The following is a 21,743-nucleotide window of genomic DNA, read 5'->3' on the forward strand; positions in this document are numbered from 1 at the left end:
TTACTGACTGTCTACAGAAGAACCTGAAACTGTGCTTCTTAAAATTCTTCTTAGAAAATCTCAACTGACCCACATTTTGTTTTGTAAGTGGATTTTACATTAAACATTTTCAGGGCTTCACTCTAAAAAAAAGGGAAAAAATAAAAAGGAAGCTTCTTTTTCAGATTAGTTTTTATTCAGTGGTTTTACTGGTCTGACCCACCCAAAATAAAACTGGCCATATGTGGCCCCCGAACTATGAATAATTTGACACCCTGATGCACAATCAATTATCAAATATGTTATCTGGTAAAAGCTTTACACAGCTGGTATTTCATTTTTTTGCTGTTGAACTGAATATCTTGGGGTTTTCACTGATATGTAGAGTAAACAAGTAATCTGAAGATTTTACCTTGGGTTTTGGGAATCTCTGGTGGGTATTTTTAAAAAAATATTTTCTGACATTTTATAAATAAAATGTAAAAATAAAACATTTTATAAATAAAATGTTCAGTGAAAGAAATATCTGAGAAACTTTTGTATCATACTGAATTTTCTAGCACCGCTCAAGCCACAGGAAGAGAAAAGCAAAGCACACATGGACACACACAGATCTGATGTTACTTACAACAGAAAGAGGAACAATTTTCTTTTAATAGTCTTGACTCATATTTGTACAATAATGTGTTATTTAGTCAAACTAGTGATGTGATGCGAGTGCTTCCTGTTGACAGTGAATCAAACAGGTGCATCATTTGTGTTTTCTGCTTTGTGAGGCAACTGCAAGATTTTGTTTTGTCTTTTTTTTTCCCCGTGTGATGAAATCTCTAATGAAAAATGATGCAGCATAACAATCACGGTGTGAGCTAATGAATTCACACAAACACAAACCAACCCAGAGATATGCAGCCAATTTAGTGAGCACGAATCTAATTCTGGATTTCACCCTAATCAAAAAAGATGTAATTAATTAATCAGATAATTCACTGCCACGCATGGCAGGACACACATCTGTGCACTGGTAATGGGGAGGGAGAGAGCGAGAGAGAGAGGGGGAAGCTGAGCTGTGCGGCGCTTGTACTTCCCTGTAGCCAAGCTCGTCAGCAGTGCTGGAATCCAGTGCAGCTTTAAAAAAGGTCCAGCTCTCCCAGACGCTCTGATAGCCTCTCCTCTGTACTGTATGTGTGCTCTCAGCATGTGAGTACAGTGCGGCGTGTCGAAGGGATGGAAAGATCTGAAGCTGTTTGTGGTAAAGGAGGTGACATGAGGGAGGCCGTGCCTGTACAAGACAAACATAAACTGTGCCACTTCATCTGAAAACAATGGGGGACAGGACACTGAGTGTGTTCTCATCCACATCTCCATTGTCTACCCTCCTCTTTTACTCCTCCTCTGAGCATGGAGCATAAGAGGGGTGAAAGGGGGAGGGGAGGAGAGGAGGAGGGGGAGCAGCAGTGGGGGCAGTGGGGGTCTGGCTGTGTTCTTTCTCCTCTGTCTGTGTGCGAATGCACAGACGGTTCAGTAGTAATTTGATGTGTGTCCCCGGGGACATTTGATGGATTAAAGCTAAGCAGCTCCATTTCGCAGCACCACCTGATCTTCCACTGCCTGTGCCCCATATAAAGGCTGGCGTGATTGCTGATCTCAGCTAGTCTGACAGTCTCTCTCTCTCCCTCCTCTCTCTGTCTGTCTCCATCTCTTCTCTTCCTCACTGGTCCCTTAAGCCTGCTGCATCACAGGAGCTATCCAGTGCTGAACAGGATCGCTTTTATTTTTTATTTTTTTATTTTTCCGGGGGAAGCTGGGGGAGCCAGAGAGTATCACACAGCATTGCCGGCAGCCTTGTTGTCCACTGGTTTCCATTTTCTTTCTTATCTTATGTTTTTGGCTCTTGTCTTCACATTAACCACAAGGATTATCATCAAGCCAGCTCTGCTTGTGTGCTTCCTCAGAAGGGTCTTTTCAGTTCTCTCATGCGTTTTTCTCAGCTCTGTGTTTTTATCCATTGAAACATGCCCCGCTCATTTTTGGTAAAGAAGATCAAGCTTGATGATTTCTCTTCGTCCAATGTGGCCACTTCCAATCATCATCACCACCTGGACGACTCGTTCACTTTTGCACGCTCCATCACAGACTCGGTGACCAGCCTCGGGGTTCGTCTCAGCGAGAATGGTGAGTTAACATGCCTCCAGTCCGAGCTGCTCCAGTTAAAGATGTGCTAGCGCTCCTGCCTGTAAACAGCTCCGGTGCTGATTTCAGCATGCCTGATATTTCCACACTTAGCACAGATGGTATCTTCTTTTGCTTTGTTGTTGAGTGAGAATTTCCTTTGAGTCAGCCAACAGCATGCTTGTAGCATGTAAATTAATTTAGATGTTACATTAAGCCAGCTGATTTTTGCACTGGTATCCTAAATAATCCTCTCCAGAGGCACCCCACCCCCACCAGTGTGCTCCCAGACTTTTGTTTTTTGACTCTAGTGAAGGACAGACGCAATTCAGGTCAAAGCCACGGATTAGTTTATGTAAATAGGGAGCAAAACGTGTGTCTAATCAGGAGAAGCTCCTGTTACGTATTTGTATGACTGCACCAACCTGTGGTGGCTGAACGCACATGGGCTGACTATATCTGGTCATCATGTGGACTAAAAAAATTCATGAATATGAGCGATGAGCATCAGATGATACATTTGTCCTTAGCTGTTATTGTCCTTGAGTTCCGATCACGGTCCGATCCTCCCTTGCCCCCCTCTTCCCATCCAAATGGAGCATGCACAGTCTCCCCACCCCCATCGCTCCACTACATCTTTCTCTTCCTTCCGGGCATTTGAAAACTAGCAGGGGTTAGAGTTTCAGCCGTGCAGGCCTATCGCCGCCACAAGAGACATTAACACAGTGTACAGTAGAGCCAGGAGGGAGGTGGGGAGTTGGGTTAAAGGGATAGTGAGGGGAAGGAGAAAAGGGAGACAAAAATGCTTGGGGCAGCAATGAGGCCGATCACGTGACAGATGTACAGTAAACACGAAGAAAGGCACATAGCTGCACTGTGGACACCACACTCACTGCTCGCACTAAGCTCCCGTCAGAGCTGTGAGGCGACCTTCACTTTCACGGTCCGCTTTAAGCCTGCCGCTTCCATTTTGTGGCCACGTTTGGTGGGCCATATGTGAGTCTTTGTTGTGGTTTCTCGGGATGTTTGCATGGCGAGAGAGGCTTCACGGTCCACGGCTAAATGCTGTGTTCATACCCACCTGTTATTCAACCTTGTCAGCAACAAGGTGAAATTCAAAAGACGGGGGATTTAAAAAAAAAAATGTTATTCGGGGCAAAAGAGACTGAACAGGTTTACAAAACTCTAAATAACTTCCAGGTGAAGACTAAAAAAAATTATGTCTGTTAAAACGTTTTTATATATTTAATCATATAGTGCAGCTTACACTAATTCTGTTTTTTAGTTTTCCTTCTGCAAGATTTAAAATAATTAGAAATCCATTTGTATAATTTTTGTCACTCTCTATTGTTCTTGAATCTATTGTTCAACACCGTGAATAATGCATTATATTAAAAAGAAAGAAAACACAATAAGGCAAAACATTAATTTTGACAAAAGGTATTTAATTCTAACAAAAGAATTGTTCTTTTCATGCCGAGTTAAAAAAAAAAGGTAAAAAAAAAAAAGAATCCTCAGCGTGGCTGAAATCCCTAACATCAGCACTTCTGCCGTGCCAGGAGAGTTTCTTCCCCCCATTGTGGAGACATTTGACTTGAGTGTCTGTCGAACAACAAAGAGGGGTGGCTGAGAGGGTCCATTAATTACATGCTTGCTTTGCATTACAGAAATGAGTCTATGGGCTGTAAAGGCTGATACAGCTCGAGTCCTAAAGCTTCGTGTCTGACCTTGGGTAATTGAAACATAGTAAACAATTCCGCTTATACTGATGCAGCAAAGTATGCTTTGCTGATAAAAAAAAAAAAAAAAGCAGAAAAAGCCCATGCTGCGATTTGTAGCATGCAATTATATTCATAACATTTAATAGTGTGGCTGCAAAACAGGTGGATTTAATTTCTGAAGCAGAAGCAGCACTTGCCTATTTAACTGTAATTATAAGAATATGTTTTTAAAGGATAAATAAACATGTGTTTTTTCTAATAATCTGGTTTTGAAAACAAGTGTTCCTCTCTTTCTGACAAACACCATCTGTGCATTTAAAAAAGTGAAGCCATGCAGTGCAGCACAATAATGTGTGCGCAGGCCTGGTGTTTTCCCTGTCCCCGGGTGTCATGGTCATGTCTTTGACAAAGTGGGTGTGTGAACTCAAACCCTTGGGAATGGAGACGCTGCAGTAAGAGAGCACTTCAACTGATTTCTTAATGGCTTGTTTCTTGGAGGTACTTCAGTGTGCTCACTGCTGCAGACAGGTGACCTTCTTCACAAAAAACGTGCATGATGCCATTTTGCACAATATCAAGCACGCACTCAATAGACTGCTATTGTGTGTTGCAGGTACTTGATCTGTTTCTTGCATTATTTCTGTCTTCTCCAGCACTCAGCTGTTCTAACAGCTGCACTATTTTTACAGATGATAGCCTATTGATCACTTCAAAACTTTGAATTTCATTAAAAAAGAAGTCAATACCTAATTTCCACTGCTTGCTGCACACGGTGCAGGAATGGCTTTTTTTCTGCAGTTATGCACTATTTGTCAGGGGAAGGAAATTTCACCACATTTTATGTTTGCTCGCTTATGTTTAACCTATAGAATATCAAGCCTGAAGGTAGTATATGCTCCAGAGATTCATAACGTAAGGCTAGATCGAGTTACGTTTTGATGCATTTAGCTGCCAGCCAGCCTTCTAGCTCCTGTAGCACTGAGCTGCTTCGGAGAGAAAGGAAAGACTTGAATGATGCCAATAAAATATATCACTCTGAAACCATGCTCTGCGCAGTTTAAATCACTTAGGGGCCTTGCTCTACTGCATCATGTTTAAACCTGCTTGAAGAAGTAGCACAAAAGACCTGCATTAGATATGCATGTATCACATTAGTCTGTTTCACAACAAGCAAAGAAACACATTTAATTTGTTAAACCTGTATAAAAAGCTTTAAAATAAAATAGTAAAAAAAGGGGAGATTTTTATTCTAGGATTTAGTCTTAAAATATAATTCTCTTTGATGTCAGCAGTCGCAGTGAAAGACGGGCCAGTCAGTGAGCCTACTACATTTAAGAAGGATTTTAATATGCATCTTCCTACACAGGAGACTTCTTTGATGAGCTATTATCTAGCGCTCATCTTTATTGTAAAATTGCAACCTCTCTAAACGCAGCTGAGCTTGCACGTTTCCCTGCATCACTGAGCTATTGTCTGTACAACCTGTGGGTTGTGGAAAAAATGAAATTAGCTCTGCCACTCAGTCTTTCACCATCATGCAACACTACAATCATGTAATCATTAGCATGTCACTGTGTCCTTACTCATCACAACCCTTGGCCAACTGTGTTTGTGTGTTTCTCTTGTCCAGGATACATCCAGGATTACATCACGCCATCTGTATACCAGGGGGAGAAGAAGATGGAGCACAAGCTTGCTTCACCAGTGTCAGACCCCCTGTACACCCAGGTGAGCAGCGGAGGGGAGTACTGTGACCCTGACCTGAAGCACCCCGACAGCCCCCAGTCTGGCATGACCGCCAGCGGCTTCTACACTGGTGAATCGGAGGCCCTGGCCGAGGGTTACACCATGGATGCCTTCTTCATCTCTGACGGGCGCTCGAGGCGAAAGGGAGATGGGGAGAGTCGTGGTGGAGGCTCCAGAAGCAGCAGTGCCAACGGTGGGGCTCAGGAGAGGGGAGCCGGCACGCCTCGCCACACCTGCAATGAGTGCGGCAAGACGTACGCCACCTCCTCCAACCTCAGCAGACACAAGCAGACGCATCGCAGCCTGGACAGCAAGATGGCCCGCAAGTGTCCCACCTGTAGTAAAGTGTACGTATCCATGCCAGCGCTGGCCATGCACATCCTCACCCACGACCTCAAGCACAAGTGCGAGGTGTGCAACAAAGCCTTCAGCAGGCCGTGGCTGCTTCAAGGTCACATGCGCTCACACACGGGGGAGAAGCCCTTTGCCTGCGCCCACTGTGGCAAAGCCTTTGCTGACCGTTCAAACCTCCGCGCCCACATGCAAACACACTCTGCCTTCAAACACTACAGATGCAAGCGCTGCAATAAGACCTTCGCTCTCAAGTCCTACTTGAACAAGCACTATGAGTCAGCTTGCTTCAAGGGCTCTGCAGACGAAGATGACTCTGGATCAGACAACTAACCACAAGGAAGAAGTAAAACACTGAACCCCTGTTGTAGGTTCACAACCAATAACCCTGTTCACTCTGCCCTCCATGCCTTTTTTCTTCCCTTTTTTTAGAAAGCAATATTTTCACTGAGATTACGTGAAGAAACTCTAATGATTATGGCAAAGACAATTTCAGAAGATGCTGGATTTTTTTCCCTGCACAGTAGCTAATCGTCCACAGAAACATACAATCAAACAACCTTCCCCCAAATAGAGACTGTAGATGATAGATGTACACAATTCAGCAACATGCTTGCCACGGATGTGGGAACATGGAAACACACAAAGACATGCGTGCACACACAGACACACACAGACACACACACACGATAATATATGAGGCCTGGCATGTGAATTTTTATCAATGACTAATATGATATTGATATCAATAGTAATAATATTTAGAATCCTGATATTTTATAGGAAATAGTAATGAAAAAAGAAAAAAAACATAAAAAAGGACTAACAGTGTTCTTTTGTTTTTTAGAGACAAAATGACCTCTTGTATTTTTATGCTGCTTTTTATTTGCTAAGAATTGAATTCTTTTGCAACTGCCAACATGAACTTTTTATGAAAATGTGAACTATGACAGTATTTGCAAAAAAGGGAGATCATTTTAAAAGGTAAAACACACAAACCCCTTTTCCACACCAGTGTTTCAATTCAATGGATGTTATTTTTCTATTTGATTTTTCTAAATTTATTTTTTTGTGCTGATTATCCCTTCTTAATCAAATGCTTCTTTGTAACTGTGGGTACTCACAAAAAAAAAAGCCGAGTTAAATAAGCTATTTAAGATCATAGGTCATCCAATTCAATTCTGCAAGAGCAGTGGTTTTAAAACGTTGGCCTGTTGAACAGGTTATCACGCACTCCGCCTGATCAAATTCATAGTCTCACCCTGATGCACAGACACTGAGAGCCAGACCAAATGATCTCGTCGTTATAATAAGTGCCATGTGCGGTTGACTCGTCTATAGCAATGAAAACTCGTTGTTCTTCCTCCACCGTGGTGGCTTCCATAAACTCCAGTCTTTACGAGCAATCTTCACCCAGTGTTCGAGGTGCTCCCCCCCCCTCCGCCAGTGTTACCTCAGAGTGAAGGTATGGACTCACCCACCCTCAGTTACAAAGTGACAGTCAAATTTTTCTGTTTGTCTGTTTTATATGTCGCTAAAAGCTCCGCCCACAGTTTAGATGCATCCCATCTATTTATCATGTAAATACTTTATTTATTTACCTATTTATCTATCTATTTATTTATTTACCTGATTTTGTGTATTTATTGAAGACTTGCTTATTTATCATGTATTTATTTATGGTTTATAATTTTTAAAAAAGGAACATCCATTGACCTTGTAAGATGCTGCTGATTTTCAAAGAAAATGTTTATATGCATGAAAACTGTAGAGAGTCCATGGGACTTAGTTTTTTAAAGAGGAACAATGTACAGTAGCAGCGCTAGAAGACTTCAAATGAATGACTGCAGAAGTATTTTTGTTTTTGTGGCAATAACTTACCTGACATAGCAATTGACATGTATAACAATCATAACTCCACCTAGGGCAATAAAATGAAACAACTTTATCTCACGGTTTCTCCAAAGTCCACCTCCCCCTCCTCTTCCTCCTCATTACTGAAGATTTTCCGGGACTTTCTGTCTTTAAATCTCAGGCGACAAGGAATTTTTATAAACGGCCGACATAGACATGGATGTAGATGTAAAAACAAGTCAAATGATGTAGGTGTAATTAAGTTACACCAAGTCTGCAAAGGTGAAAAAGCAATAATAATTGTGAGAAAGTATCAAAATCTGTTCGTATTCACCTGAAAGTATTACTGTTGTTCAGACCAAGCAGGTGCAAAAATATCTTCTGGCAGCTTGAGTAACTGAATTGCTAGAAGGTTTACAATAAATCTCATTTAACACACTGACATAATAAAGCAATTAAATATAGTTAAATAAAGTCGCAACCGATCCCAAACGTGTCACGTGCCGTTGAAGGAAATCTCTGAGGCAGAATAAAGCTGGCTGCACGTACATCTTAACCAGCACTAATGAAAATGATCTTGACATGAACTGCCTTGGTGGAGAAAGTTTTCAAGACTGTTGCAATAAAACGACGCGCTGTAATGCACTTCTAACTCCCACATCATTTGTCCCGCATCCCTCCCCACCCCAACAGCCGTCCTCATCCTGTCCCAACTGCTTCTAAACAGACGCAGCGAGGATGAGATGTGCTGAAGTGGGATTGGCGGAGGGTGGCGGAGTGTGGGAGGATAACAGGTGTTTGCAGACAGACTGCAGATAGGGAGCGTAATTGAGTCGGTGAGCGACCTCCAAGGGGAAGGTCAAGCACCAGCAGGCAAATGCACTGTCAGCTATTTGCATATTCCAAATGGATGGCACGATCACAGTAATGCTGAGCTTGCCCTTAATAAAACAAAAACACAATGCTGAGGATAAAAGAGCGTAAAGATGAGCTTCTGCTCTGTTTGTCCGTCCTCTCCTCCCCGTTTCACCATCATCCTGTCAATGCTCGCCTAACCGCTACAGCTGAATCACTGCATGAGAGCATCCAAACCACCTGTCTCCTGATTAACTTGCCGAACACACGTCGCTGTATTAGTGAACTAATGCAGAGATCACTGCTTCCAACTTATTCTATGTTTTACATTTCACCATGGCATATAAGGCATCTCCAAAACCTTTACTAAGGCAGAAGGCACCGAGATCATTAAAAAAAGATTGATTGGACATATATTATACCTGTAGGCTTCTATCTAAAACTGCGAGTATTACAGCTAGTCCTCAGAGAAAATACTAATTGCAGAGAGGGAGGCACAATTTGATTCCAAACTACTGATTTAGACGTAGGGAAACATTGTTCCTCTTTGATAATTTTGTAAATATATTTGTAAATATATCACAGCAATAATATGACAATGCATGTAGACATTTAATTGCTCTTTTTCTATTCATGCTGTCTTTTTTTATTTAAAGAAAAAAAAAAAGACAAATACAGGTACCAATTGCAGTCTGGGTGGCCACGTGAATCAGGGAGTGTCTTGATTAAAAAGCTATCTGTTGTAAGTTACAAACAAAAAAACCTTCAAACTCTGTGTATTCTCAAAGATTTGATCATGTTCTGTTTTTCTTTTTAGTTGTATTTTTTTTCTTTTTAATTTATTTTCTTCTATTTATGTGCCCGGCTTGGCTGCGCAATGAAAAAGTGCCAAAAAGTATGATTTCCATGACAAAAGCCTTCAACATATGGTTGGCTGCTTGAAACCTTCCATATGGTCCTCAAAGAAAAAAAAAACTGATTAAGATTTTCCACTTTCATCCTCTCTTTCTCTCTATTTATCTTCCTTCTCTCTCTCTCTCTCTCTCTGTCTTTCTCTGTTCCAGCTGAGTATGAAGAAACTTAAGCCATGATTGCTGAGGGGTGTTTTGATTTTATCTTGTTCTGCTACAATTAATAATGATGACAACAATAGCAATGATAACGTTAATAAAAACAATAGCACAAGGAACCTGCAAGTCCACTCTTCCCTTTAAAACAGTCAAATATGATTTTATTAAATGATAACGGGGTGTTTTTGTGTTTTTATTATCAACACATGCACACACACATGTATCCTGCAGATGTTTGCCCACACACTTAGAAAATGGCCAGCCTGGTATCTGTTTGGAGTATCCCTTAGTCAACATTAGCAGAGTGAGTAATTGTAATTATGACTATAATGTGCCATCAGCTGTAGCCTCCTCTGTCAATGTTTGAGGGATTTTATGAGCTTTACTGTCAATTTACTAACTTTTAATTTCACCGCTCGGAGGCACAGAAATGCCAATATCCTTTGTTTTTCACAACAGCTCGGAACGGGAGTGGTCAGAGGACCTGACAGCACCAATGTAGCTTTGAATAAGAGTTCCTGAGATGTCGGCGTTATCAAAAGCAGAGGCATCTGTTCCACCACTATTAAGCCCTTCCTGGTCATTAAATTTTAATGGAACATTGATTTTATGCTGGAACTACTCTTTCTGAGTGACTCAAAAGCCAGAGAAAAATATGGAACAAAATAAAAATGAATCATGACAGCGAACAGGGATTATTATTCTGGGGCTTTTCTTGATTGGTTTCCAGGGAATATACAACACTTGAATTCAATCGCTTGTGTCCTTCAGTGTCCTCCAGCAGCACAGCAGCAGTATAATGAGACAGCAGGCAGAGCAGAGCAGGGGCTCAGAAACAAGACGCTTAGCTGCACACTCCTTCCTTCAACATGGGGAAGCGGTGATTATCCTGGCTCCTGCCTCCATGGTAGTTATCCTAAAGTTAAACACGTAACAAAATAAAGCGGCATATTGGTTTTCACGTGTGGAGTCAAATGACAAGTTTATAGCCAAGTGCTGATTAAGCTCGCAGCACTGCAGACCGCACATCAACATTCACATGCGGCGCTCACTCAAACTTTACCCCGGCAGATGTTGTCCCTTATCAGATTTTATGATGAAAGTAAATAACTGATTTCATTACACGGCAATGGACTGTAAAATGGGGACCCACAGAATCCAATTACATCACCCATGGGTGTGCTGTGTGTGTAACAACAGCCACTGTGAGCGATCGCCATCAGGAGGCAGGTAGGGCAACTGTGGCCCTGCATACTATATCACACCCCCTCATCTGCAACGCTCCAAAACCCGGCACACAGCCAGCACCTCCCACTGCCCTCTCGCTGGCAGCAGATCAGGTAAATTATTTAAAACAACCTGCAAAATTGAGCGTGCTACACCCACACTTCAAAGATATTGACTTGAGAACACCATCATCTTCTGAGTGACTGTCTGAGAGAAAATATTTCTGCCTTCTGAAGGAGTAAGGGGTTAATAAAATGCTACCGCACAAATCTAGAGCAACAGGAACCGTTAAACCTCGCACACTGGAAAAAGGGTAACACTGCACACAAAATGAAGTAGCTGTGTTTTCTTTACTAATACGTCAATATATTTGCCAATTTTGCTAATATGTTATCTGCCTTAATCATGCAGCGTTTGATAAAGGTTTGATTACAAAACTGTGATTTAATTTTTTTTTACTATATTATGACATTTGTTAGATTAATCAGTAAATTGGGAATCTAATAATAACAATAATCTTTAAAGTATAGTATGTGCTCTGTCCAGCATGATCTTGTCTAAAAAGTTGAACTTTAAAAAAATCTATCAAATAGAAATTAACCTGGAAAAATTTTAATACTCAAGTATCTGTGTAAGAATTTTTAAAGCAGAAGTACTAAAATACTTTGTTGTTGAATATTTATTTTAATTCTTTAGCGGCTTTTAAATGAAAGATTTGAATATTTAAAAAATCCAAAACACTCCTTTCCTATATTTTAAATATAAACTAACTGAAAAAAAACATCTGCAGTTTTTTTTTTTATTATTAATTTGATGTAGTTCAAATTCTGATTTGCTACTCTGCACAGGAAAGTCATACACAGGCTATTGTGGTAAACACGGCAAACAAGCAGAGCTTAAACAACAATTTTGTTAATCAGTGAGTCCTTTCAGGTGCTCGCTCCCAAACATTTCCAGGTTCTGGCTTCTGACATGTGAGACAAAAGAGTTTTATATAAATAAATATTTCAGTGTTTGGGGCACATGCCGAGATCTCTTTTTTTCCCCACTGTTCATGGAATAAATGGCTCATTAATTCATCAAAGATCGGTCATAAAATAGACATGGATGCTCCTGCTGAATTTACAATCACTCTTTATTTCAGTTGCTGCAGGTGTCTCTCAGTTACAGGCTGGTGCAAAAGCAAACAACTAATCATTTTTGTAATTATCTAAATTATCATTAACTAATTCAACTCTCCTTTATCTGGTGCCGGCCCTTGCTCTGACCCTTTTCATACATCTGGCGCCATCTGTAGGCTGTTCACCAACTGTCAGCGTAAACAAAAAAAAAAAAAAAAAACAGGCTTTGATGTTGATGACAGTGCTGTCAGTTCAACTGGATGATTCAGCTGAAGGAGAAAATCTGCTCTGCATCGTTTTCAAGCTCCTAAAATCCACATGCAAACAGTGCCCCACTGCATAACCAGCAGGTATGCACCCTGACCAAAGTCACTCAACAAGAGGTTGGTAAAACCAGCCAGGACCAACCAACTGTAACTGCCCCTTTAAGAGCTAACAGTTTGTCTTTTCACATTCTGCATCACAGGAGAGATGCTCATTAAAAGCGCCTCCATTCCTCACTGTTTCATCAAGTGAGACTGCCAAGCTCTTTAACTCAGTGTTCTTGATGTTTGTGCTGTTTGTGTAAAACCCATCTGTTTCCTCATCTCTCTGTTGGCAGAGGGTCCACCTCATCCGTATGCTTCTCTTTTTGAAGTCATGTCAAAATCGCATTTTTATGCATCTTAGATATCCAACTTGTCATCAGCACTCAGGCAAAAGTCAAGGAGGTTATTCCTTAAATAGCTCCTTTTTCCTTCATATACAATGTACGCAGTAACAAGGACAGCACTGCATTGCATTATAATTAGCAGAGCTGCAATAATTAGCTGATTAGCGTATAAGTTCATCAATCAGCAACTATTCTGATTACAGAAAAATAACAAAGCAAATTTTAGACCAAAATTCAAAATATTTACTTCTTAAATGTGAGGACGTTTACACAAACTTCAGATTTATTTATTTTTGTTCTGATGAGGATTAAAAAATATTTTACAGAATTTGCTGATTATGAAAAGGGCAGTTCAAACCCATATTCAATTGTTGTGCTTTTTTAAAGCATACTAATTAATGTCAGTTGAAACATGATAAGAAGATAGTACTGAATTGTGTTCAACTCGATGAATTCGGTAGGCATGTCTGATTATTTTATCACAGCCTTTTTGTCAGGTCACTCTAAAAAGGACTAGTGATTCATCTGAAAATGGAAATGTGCCTGTAAAATAGCAAATATGACCTTCATCGTTTTTGATGGAGACGCATTAAATGATCACGGTGTATAAATTCTGACCAATCTTGTAGGAGAACTGACTCTTGTGAACAATGAATCAACGGATGGACAGACAGACGCTTTGCCACATAAAAAATAATCGTTAACTTTCTTTATTGTGTGCTTTTTCTCATTTTTTTGTGAATGAATTACACTCAGAAGATGAGCGTTGGGTGCAGGCGACCATAATTGTGTAAAAGCTAACTAACAGAACAACTATCTAAGATTTTTCAGTACAATTGTGGCTTTAAAATAAAAACAATTTTCTAAATAAACATCAACATATAACAATATAACAACAATAACAATAATATAATTACAACAATATTAAAGAACTCAAATCATTTTCTGTCCTGTTATTTCTTGTTTAGCCAACTCAATTTTTAATACCTTTGTAGTTCAGCATATCACACTGGGAAAAAAAATTACTATAACTATTTTTGAACACACACATTGTCCTATACATGCATAGATAAACAACGAATAATTTAATAGGGATCACTTTGCATGAGCGTTACTGTCTGTCTGATTTAAAGAGGCCAGATGCTTATCCATCAGCTGTTATGTGTTCACATGTGTTTAAATATTGGCTTGCTTAAGTAAGTGGAGCGCCCTCTGTTGGGTTTGAGTTAAACAGCAGTAAAGACTCAGTGTAGTCAGTCACCTCCAGGTTAACTGATATTTACTGACTTTTGGAGGTTGTTTTGTTTTTCTTTTATGACTTCATGAAATGAGATCATCTACTGGCCGGTTCTGGTCCTCAGAACAAACTGTTTTGATGTGAGTTGCTGAGTTATAGAGATACACTCTCTGGTCACTTTACTAGCACACCTGTTCAACTGCAAATATCTAATCAGCCAATCACATGGCAGCAACTCAGAGCATTTAGAAATGTATACATGGTCAAGATGACCTGCTGAAACTCAAACTGAGCATCAGAATGGGGAAGAAAGGTGAATTACGTGCGGTATTTTCACCACACAACCATCTCTAATGTTTTGAGAGAAAGGTCTGAAAAAGAGAAAATACCCAGTGAGGAGCACTTCTCTGTGTGATCCCTTTAGCAATGCCAGAAGTCAAGAGGAGAATGACCAGACTGCAATCCTTCCTTGTATCAGTGGTTCAGGTTGGTGGCAGTGGTGGTGCAATGGTATGAGGGCATATTTTCTTGGAACCTTGGGTCCCTTAGTACCATGTGAGCATTGTTTAAACACCACACCCTACCTGAATATTGATGCTGACCCTGTCACACATCTTCTGACGGCTGCTTTGTCAAAAAACTCTAATCATCTCTTGGAACAGGAAATTCACATCATGGATGACAAACCTGCAGCAACTGTGTGATGCTATCATGTCAACATGGACTGAAATCTCCAAGGAATAGTTCCAGCATTGTCGAATCTATGCCACAGAGAATTAAGCCAGTTCTGAAGGCAAAATGAGGTCCAACACAGTACTAGCAAAGTGTATCTAATTAGATGGCCAGGGAATGCAAGTTATACCTTGTGGTGCCAAAAAAGAAAAGAAAACTCAGCAGCAATGTCTATTGGAAGAAATCATGATTTAGTTAATCAAACTTGCGTGCAAATCTCTTTCTATACCAAACCAGATCTGCCAATCCTATGATTCTGCAGAAGAATCACCTCGAGCGCCACAAGATGAGTGACGTTTACTTCTTATATGTTTAAGGGAAGACGGAAAACTCCAAAACCTGGAAACTCACACCAAACAATCTGGGAAAAACAGCACTATTGGAAGGAGGGAAATCATGTTAATTTGATTTTTGGATGAACTGTTTCTTTTGGCTTTACAGTTGGAAAAAAATGTCTCTGTGCTTTTGTTTTTGCTATAAGGTCAATGAACGGTGCACTGAGTGTGACTGCAGTTTAATCCACATCTAAATAACCTCTCTCCGAAGCACCACTTGTTCTCTCTCTGTAGATGAGATTTGGGGTGCAAATTTATTTCAAGGCGAGGAAGATCATTAAACAGAAATCTCATTCTCATGTACTTGAAGGAGATAGTGCAGAAAATAATTTCATAGATTTCGGCAGCGACAGCCATCGGCGAGTAATCAACATCACTGAGCGAATCAGTCACACGTTCGGCCGGAAACACGCAGACATCCGCTGTTGCTAAACTGTGCTAAGATCTCACACACATTCATCTATCACAAAGAAGACTGAAAAGCAGCATCAGAATAATTATCACTTTAAAAGCATGTCAACTTGTAAAAAAAATAATACTGCGTAGATAAATATAGCTCACTTCCTTGTCTGAAAGCTGGCAGGTAATTTTCTCCAGCTGCTCTAAGTGTGACAATCCCACGGGGACTGAAATCTAATATTAACAGCAAATCATTATGTGGGAACTGTTCTTCCGTGACCTGCCGCTGTACCTGTGTGACTAACTCAATCTAAGTAATTGAGATATGTTAACAACTCACATACCACCCTGCTGTGACAGCAGAGGGTCACGCAGAGTGTAGTGGGACTCTGAACACACTTTAACGCTGGAGATGATTTAAATGTCTATACTGCTTGACTGACACGGTCTCTTGTCTTCATGTGACGCTGGTTTCTTTTCAAACGGCTTTTGATTGGCGGCAAAGCAACAATTCGACTATGGTATGAAGTGGTGAATGAGAGGGGAGAGACATGTCACCGTACTTATTTACTATACTGCAGTTATTCATGCAGGGACACTAAATCGTGGAGCCCATGTCAGCATATTATGATCCATGTCACTATATTAGAGTTTAAGTGGGGTTTTCAGTATTCTGGTGTCAGCTAAATTGCTCTTTCAGAAACAAAGTAGAAAATGTGAGGCAGTTTTCAAAGCTAAGCTGTTCTCCAGTGAAATAATAAACAGATTGCTGTTTCTACACAATCACCTGACAATGAGGCAAAAAAAAAAAAGAAGCTGATTACACCCACTGCAGCATAACAGGATCCATTTTGTTCATCTTTAATCTGTAATATTATATTATATGCTGATACCTCTGTTAATGATTACACATTATATATAGGCCACTTTCATGTTCTAACTGATCCCCGTGTGACCAATTAATCACCATAAAAGGCGCTGCCACTGCATTTCAAAGAATTTCTAATAATTCAATATACTGGGCTGCCTCTTCTGTCCAAGAAATCAGTTTTAATTGTCTCATTAGAAGATGATGCTGTAGCTTGCTGTAGCTGTGGCTTGGAGAAAACAATAGTTGTTTCCGCTCCACTGCCGCAGATCTTTTGAAGTTTACTTACCTGTGTGAGCCCAGACATCCTTTTTTTCCCCATGTAGCCACAGCAACCTGGCTGGGTCTTTGAAATCCCTGCAAAAATAGAATATGAACAAGTGAGGAGGAGGAGGAGGAGGAGGAAGAGGCCCATATCGTGCAACAGTCCACAAAAAAAACAGTGACCTCATTAATAGAAACCACTGCCACCGAAGGGCTCTGGGGTTGTTGCAGCTCTACATAACTGCACGATTAATTTCTGGAGTGAATTTTAATGGGACACAGCAGTTTTGCAGGCATGCGTTATATCTACACGTCTTTAAATGCTACCAAACGCACACCTAAAGTTTCTACTGTGGTTGAAACCCTGTGACCGCTGCCCTCGAGAGGGCATGGCAATTGTGTGATTGACAGAGAGAATAACCAATCAAAACCTTTCATTTTTAACAACAGGAAGTAAAGAAACAGTCGAGTGTACTGTAGTCGGGGGGTATGCTAAATGTTTCGGCTGTACTGTGGTGCAAAATCTCCGCTGAAGCTGGTGTTTTTAACCGGCAGAAATATGTCGATAGCGCCCAGTGACCGTGGACCGGCGGGCGGTGACCAAAGCACCGACAACAGGTCGATTCACTCGGACACCGTGGAGGAGGTCCATAACATCCCGATGCAGGTCATCATCAGACCATTTCCTCCAGTGCTGGACGAGCAGAAAGTCCAGAGCCTGATGGACACAATAAGGGTGACACGGTTGTTTTATGTTATCATTTGTTTGTGGATGATGAAGTTTCAGGGTAAATATTGGCCTCAGTTTAGCCACACACCTCTGTAGTGACAGGTTTTACTATAACAGTGCCAAATACGCTAAACCAGGCACTGTTGCGTTACAAGAAACCCCCCCCCCCAAACATCTGCAAACATTGGAAAACGTCTTTGTTTTCCAAGTACCTTTTTAACTTCCCAAACACTGCCCCAACTCCTCCCAATAAATGACGTACTTGTGATGAAGACCGTTGGCGCCCCCGGTCCAGCTGAAGACATGGCAGTTTTTTTCCTGCATTAACCTGCATGGCTTCTCTGCTTTCTCCACTTTCACTGTATGCAAAACAACTACAGAAAAGTGGCTGTTACGTCATTAAAAAGAAAATCAAAAGAAGCTGGTATTTTATCAAGTGTTGACTTTTGTATTTTTGAGCCAATCACAATATAGGACATTGTTTCAGTATGATAGATAGATAGATAGAGATTACACAGGATTGGTGTTAAAGGGTGGGATTTTCTTCAAAAATTAATATATATTTAGTTAGAAATAGTTCCTTCCTCACTTTATTGGGAAGATTTTAGAATTATTTTAGTCCTTTGGTTTATCAGATAAATAGAATATATGTATGACACTTTTTACTTTTTCTTGTCGCTTAAATTTCACTCCACACCTTGTTGTAGGCTTTAACTGACACTTTATCTTTCCTTCCAGGAGACGGCAGACATCAGCGTTGTTCCTCCTATTGATGTGCTCTGGATCAAAGGCAGCGAGGGAGGAAATTACTACTACTCCTTTGGAGGCTGTCACAGGTTTGCTGCCTATCAGAGGTTGAACATGCAGACCATTCCAGCAAAGATCATCAAATCTAACATCTCAGACCTAAGCACTTACTTGGGGGCTTCAACGCCTGATCTGCGGTGATGCTGGAGCAGCTTGGAGCTTTCCACCCCACTCCACCCCCCGCTTCAAATGTACTTGCCTCAGGTGGATCATACATAATATGGCTGTAACTCTCCTGTTGGTGACTGCGGAGCAAAGGCTTTGCCAGCAGGGGGAAATGTAGCTCTTTAGTTAAATATGTTACATTTTGTGATTTGAAACAGCTTAAATGTATGCATGTTAATCATGTGATAGCTTTAATGTTGCCAAATACCATCTGCACATACACATTTAACAGTTTTCTTAAAGTTCTTTATTTAAAAAATATGACAGCTGAGATTGGGCTAAGATAAGTTTTTTTTTTGTTTTTTGTTTTTTTTAACTTAAATCGACTTATAGTGTGAAAGTATGAAAGAGAAAATGAATTTAGCACATCTTCATCTTGGCTATAAAATGAAACCTTAGCATCGAGCCCAATAACAATAGACAAAAGTGAGAGTGTCGGTCATCTTACTTCATGTAAGGAGAAAGGCGAGATGAGCTGTCGGAGAAAACGAGGCACCAACTATTCCATAAACCCAATTTTAAAAGTATAGCCCTATATAAAAGAATTTACTACAAGCTCTCAATTTTGCTGGTTTTATTGGTGATCATGGAATAAATATTACAACTAATTTACCTACATTTATTAATGATTCATTTTTTAAAAAGAAATAAACACCAGTCTTAAATTAAATGAAGCTTTTATCCATTTGCTTTTTTCCAGTCTGCATTCTCAGCTGTTTGCTAATATCATAAAGATGATGTGAAGAAGATTTTTATAATAACAAACTTCTTAAAAAGTGACATAAACAAAGACATGCTACATATGTATACGATTCAACGCTACAAAAAATTGTAAAGAGAATACGACTTGCATCAATTTTTTTTAAAGCATGTAGAGCCTCTATTTTCTCTTTTCCATCATCCTCTATGGTGTCACAACTCTGCTTCATCTAAATCTTTGCATATATGATGCCAGTTACTCATTATTTTGATGCTAGTTGTCTGTGGATGCTCAGATGCAAGTAGTGATCAGCTCAACCCCGTCAGCCTTTTAAATGATGAAGCAGTTGTTTTAGCAGTGTGTTTATTCTGTAAACATAATCGAGTAACCCCCCCCCAGTGGAAGATGGTTGGAGATGATCAGGTGTTTTCACAGCAGACGTTTCTACTTGTCAAAGTTGGAAAAAGCACAGCTGTTGCTGATAAAATGAACAACTTCTCATTTCTGTCGAAGCTCTCCTGTGACAGCGAGCCAGCCTGCACAGCGCGGCAGCAGAAACGGAAGCAGTGAAACTGAATTCAGCTATCATTAATTTTACTTATGTGCTTTTACTGTTGTGACACTTGCTTACAAAAAAAAGCCTGTTGTATCCACCAGTGGCTTTTCTTCAAATTCACCTCTTGAGGTGCTTCTGAGTACTGAGGAAGATTTAAATACACCTTCCCTGTCGCTGGTTGAAGTTATTTTTGTCTGAATTGTATCAGAAGGTCCCCGTGGATCTAGTTATAATTTTAGAATCAAATAGATGACTTTATGTTGCAGCTGCATATTTTCTTTTCAATAACTAAGAGACAATTACTGCAAACTGCTGTTTTTCCCTTTTTTATAAATCCCTGTAGCTCTGGTGTCACACAACCCTGCAGTTTTTCAGTCATATTCACCCACGTTGTTCATGCACAGTCAACTTTGATTTTGATGTTCCAGACAGCATAAGACAACGAGTTAATAGAAAGGAGCCTATAGACCAGATGGCTTGCCGAAGGAGTGAGGTGTTATGAGAACATCAAGCTGACAAAATGCAAGATGTTAAGTCTTGCTGAATCTGCTCATTGTGCTTGCCGTCAGTCTGTCTCTTTCTGTTGTTTCTTTTTTTTTTTTTTTTTTTTTTGCCTGTCCCATTTGGTTCTTTAGCCATCAGAATTGTTGTCTGAAGACCAACAAGGATACCCAATGGATTTACTTTGCCAAATGGATCTTCGTGGCATTGCCGTATTGGTCCATTTGGTCGATCTTTGTTTTTATTATTTATTATATTTTATTTTCAGATGTTACAGATGGGACAGACATGAGTGAGGGATAGGAAAGGGAGAAAGAAAGAGGAAGGAAAGGAAAAACAGAAGGGGAGAGGGACAGTGAGAAAGGGGGGGAGAAAAAAAATAAGAATCTCCTGGATCACCTGTTGAGAGAAGAATAGAAAACAAGCAAAAAAACAAAAAAAAACAAAGCAACATACTAAACACAACACCATCGCATTAATCTAGCTAAGTGTAAACAGCAGTAAATACTAAATATTCAATGTTGTTGTGCAGTACGCAGGACAGATGTGCTTCGAAGTAGTAGCCAAGAAAGGTGTAATTTAAGTCTACGAGCAGTGAACACCCGTGTGCATACCTGTGTGGATCAGCGTGCTTGTATTCCAAAGGTTTCTCCATGTAACGATCTGCTAGGGAGTGTGGGGGGGGCATAGCCCCGTCCTCCAGGGTATGAAGCAGGTATGGAGGAGATCAAAACTCCAGACATCCAGAGGCCCCCAGAACACAAGAGACCAAAGTGATCCCCAGTGTTGTTTCAAAGTGATCCCCAGTGTAACCATCCAGATTGTGTTTTGACAAAGAAAGCGGAGGATCCTTCAACGTACTGGTCAGCTCGTATCAAATACTTTAACCAAGGCGATCTCAGATGCATACGAAAAATAACCCTGATTAGTTGCTCGCTCTTCAGGCTATGGTTCAGACTACAAATGTTTCTGTCTTGCCCTGCCTCACATAAATAAATGCACACCTCTTTTAACCACACAAACAAACAAAACCCAAAGAAAGAAACAAAAAAAGCAACATTTTACAACTTCAACCTAAAGTGCTCTATCTATGCAAGATAGCATGGGTGCTGTGTTTATTGTTGTGGTTGACCTTCAGGCAGGCCTTGCTTACTAAATCAAGCCAGACAGCAGTTCCTTTGCCTCAGTCTTAGAGGAAGGAACTGTCGTCTTACAGAATAATATAAGTACGCTATACATTGAGTCGTGGCCTTTCCAACATCAGCTGAGAGCAACCTGCTGATCTCCCTTTGTGGCCATCGAGGAAGTGAAGGGAGACCCGGTGCAGCTTTTACCGAGAGGCCCCTAAAGGACTCTAAATTTCACCTTTGAATCGTCGCGTGTGAGAAGATTTCCTGTGGCTCCCTCACTGTCTGGAAGTAACCGTATCCTCAAAGGGGTTTTGACACGCAATACTGGTATGAAAAAATACATTGCACCTGTTGCTTCAGGGGAGCGGTTTCCATGGGTGGTTCTGCACACTTTATCTTTGAGGATTTAAACAGATCAAGGGGATTTGAGGGTTAAGAAGAGGAACTGTTTGAGGCAAATGGATGGATTCTAACACACACACACAACTCACAAATGAATTTTGTTTTTGGGAGAGGTGGTTGGTGACGTTCTTGCCAATTGTTTGCCCGACTTGTGTTTCAGCCAATTTCCTGT

General features: G+C 40.5%; 2 protein-coding genes across 2 annotated transcripts; both read left to right on the forward strand.

Moving 5' to 3' along the window:
* Positions 1-1,526: 1,526 nt before the first annotated feature.
* scrt2 (scratch family zinc finger 2) lies at positions 1,527-9,864 on the forward strand. The gene is made up of 2 exons (XM_086277634.1): positions 1,527-2,151; positions 5,500-9,864. Exons 1-2 carry the CDS (start codon positions 1,992-1,994, stop codon positions 6,297-6,299), a joined length of 960 nt encoding a protein of 319 aa, XP_086133760.1. The 5' UTR covers positions 1,527-1,991; the 3' UTR covers positions 6,300-9,864.
* A 7,171-nt stretch (positions 9,865-17,035) lies between these two features.
* Positions 17,036-18,952, forward strand: srxn1 (sulfiredoxin 1 homolog (S. cerevisiae)). The gene is made up of 2 exons (XM_086278373.1): positions 17,036-17,316; positions 18,049-18,952. The coding sequence occupies exons 1-2, from the start codon at positions 17,077-17,079 to the stop codon at positions 18,256-18,258; spliced, it is 450 nt and encodes a 149-aa protein (XP_086134499.1). The 5' UTR covers positions 17,036-17,076; the 3' UTR covers positions 18,259-18,952.
* The last annotated feature ends 2,791 nt before the right edge of the window (positions 18,953-21,743 follow it).

The sequence above is a fragment of the Aulonocara sp. 'chitande type north' Nkhata Bay genome, linkage group LG20 (genome assembly GCF_057382095.1).
Source record: "Aulonocara sp. 'chitande type north' Nkhata Bay isolate Kocher_YH1m ecotype deep benthic linkage group LG20, A_spYH_male_GT1.1, whole genome shotgun sequence".
Taxonomy (NCBI): Eukaryota; Metazoa; Chordata; class Actinopteri; order Cichliformes; family Cichlidae; genus Aulonocara; species Aulonocara sp. 'chitande type north' Nkhata Bay.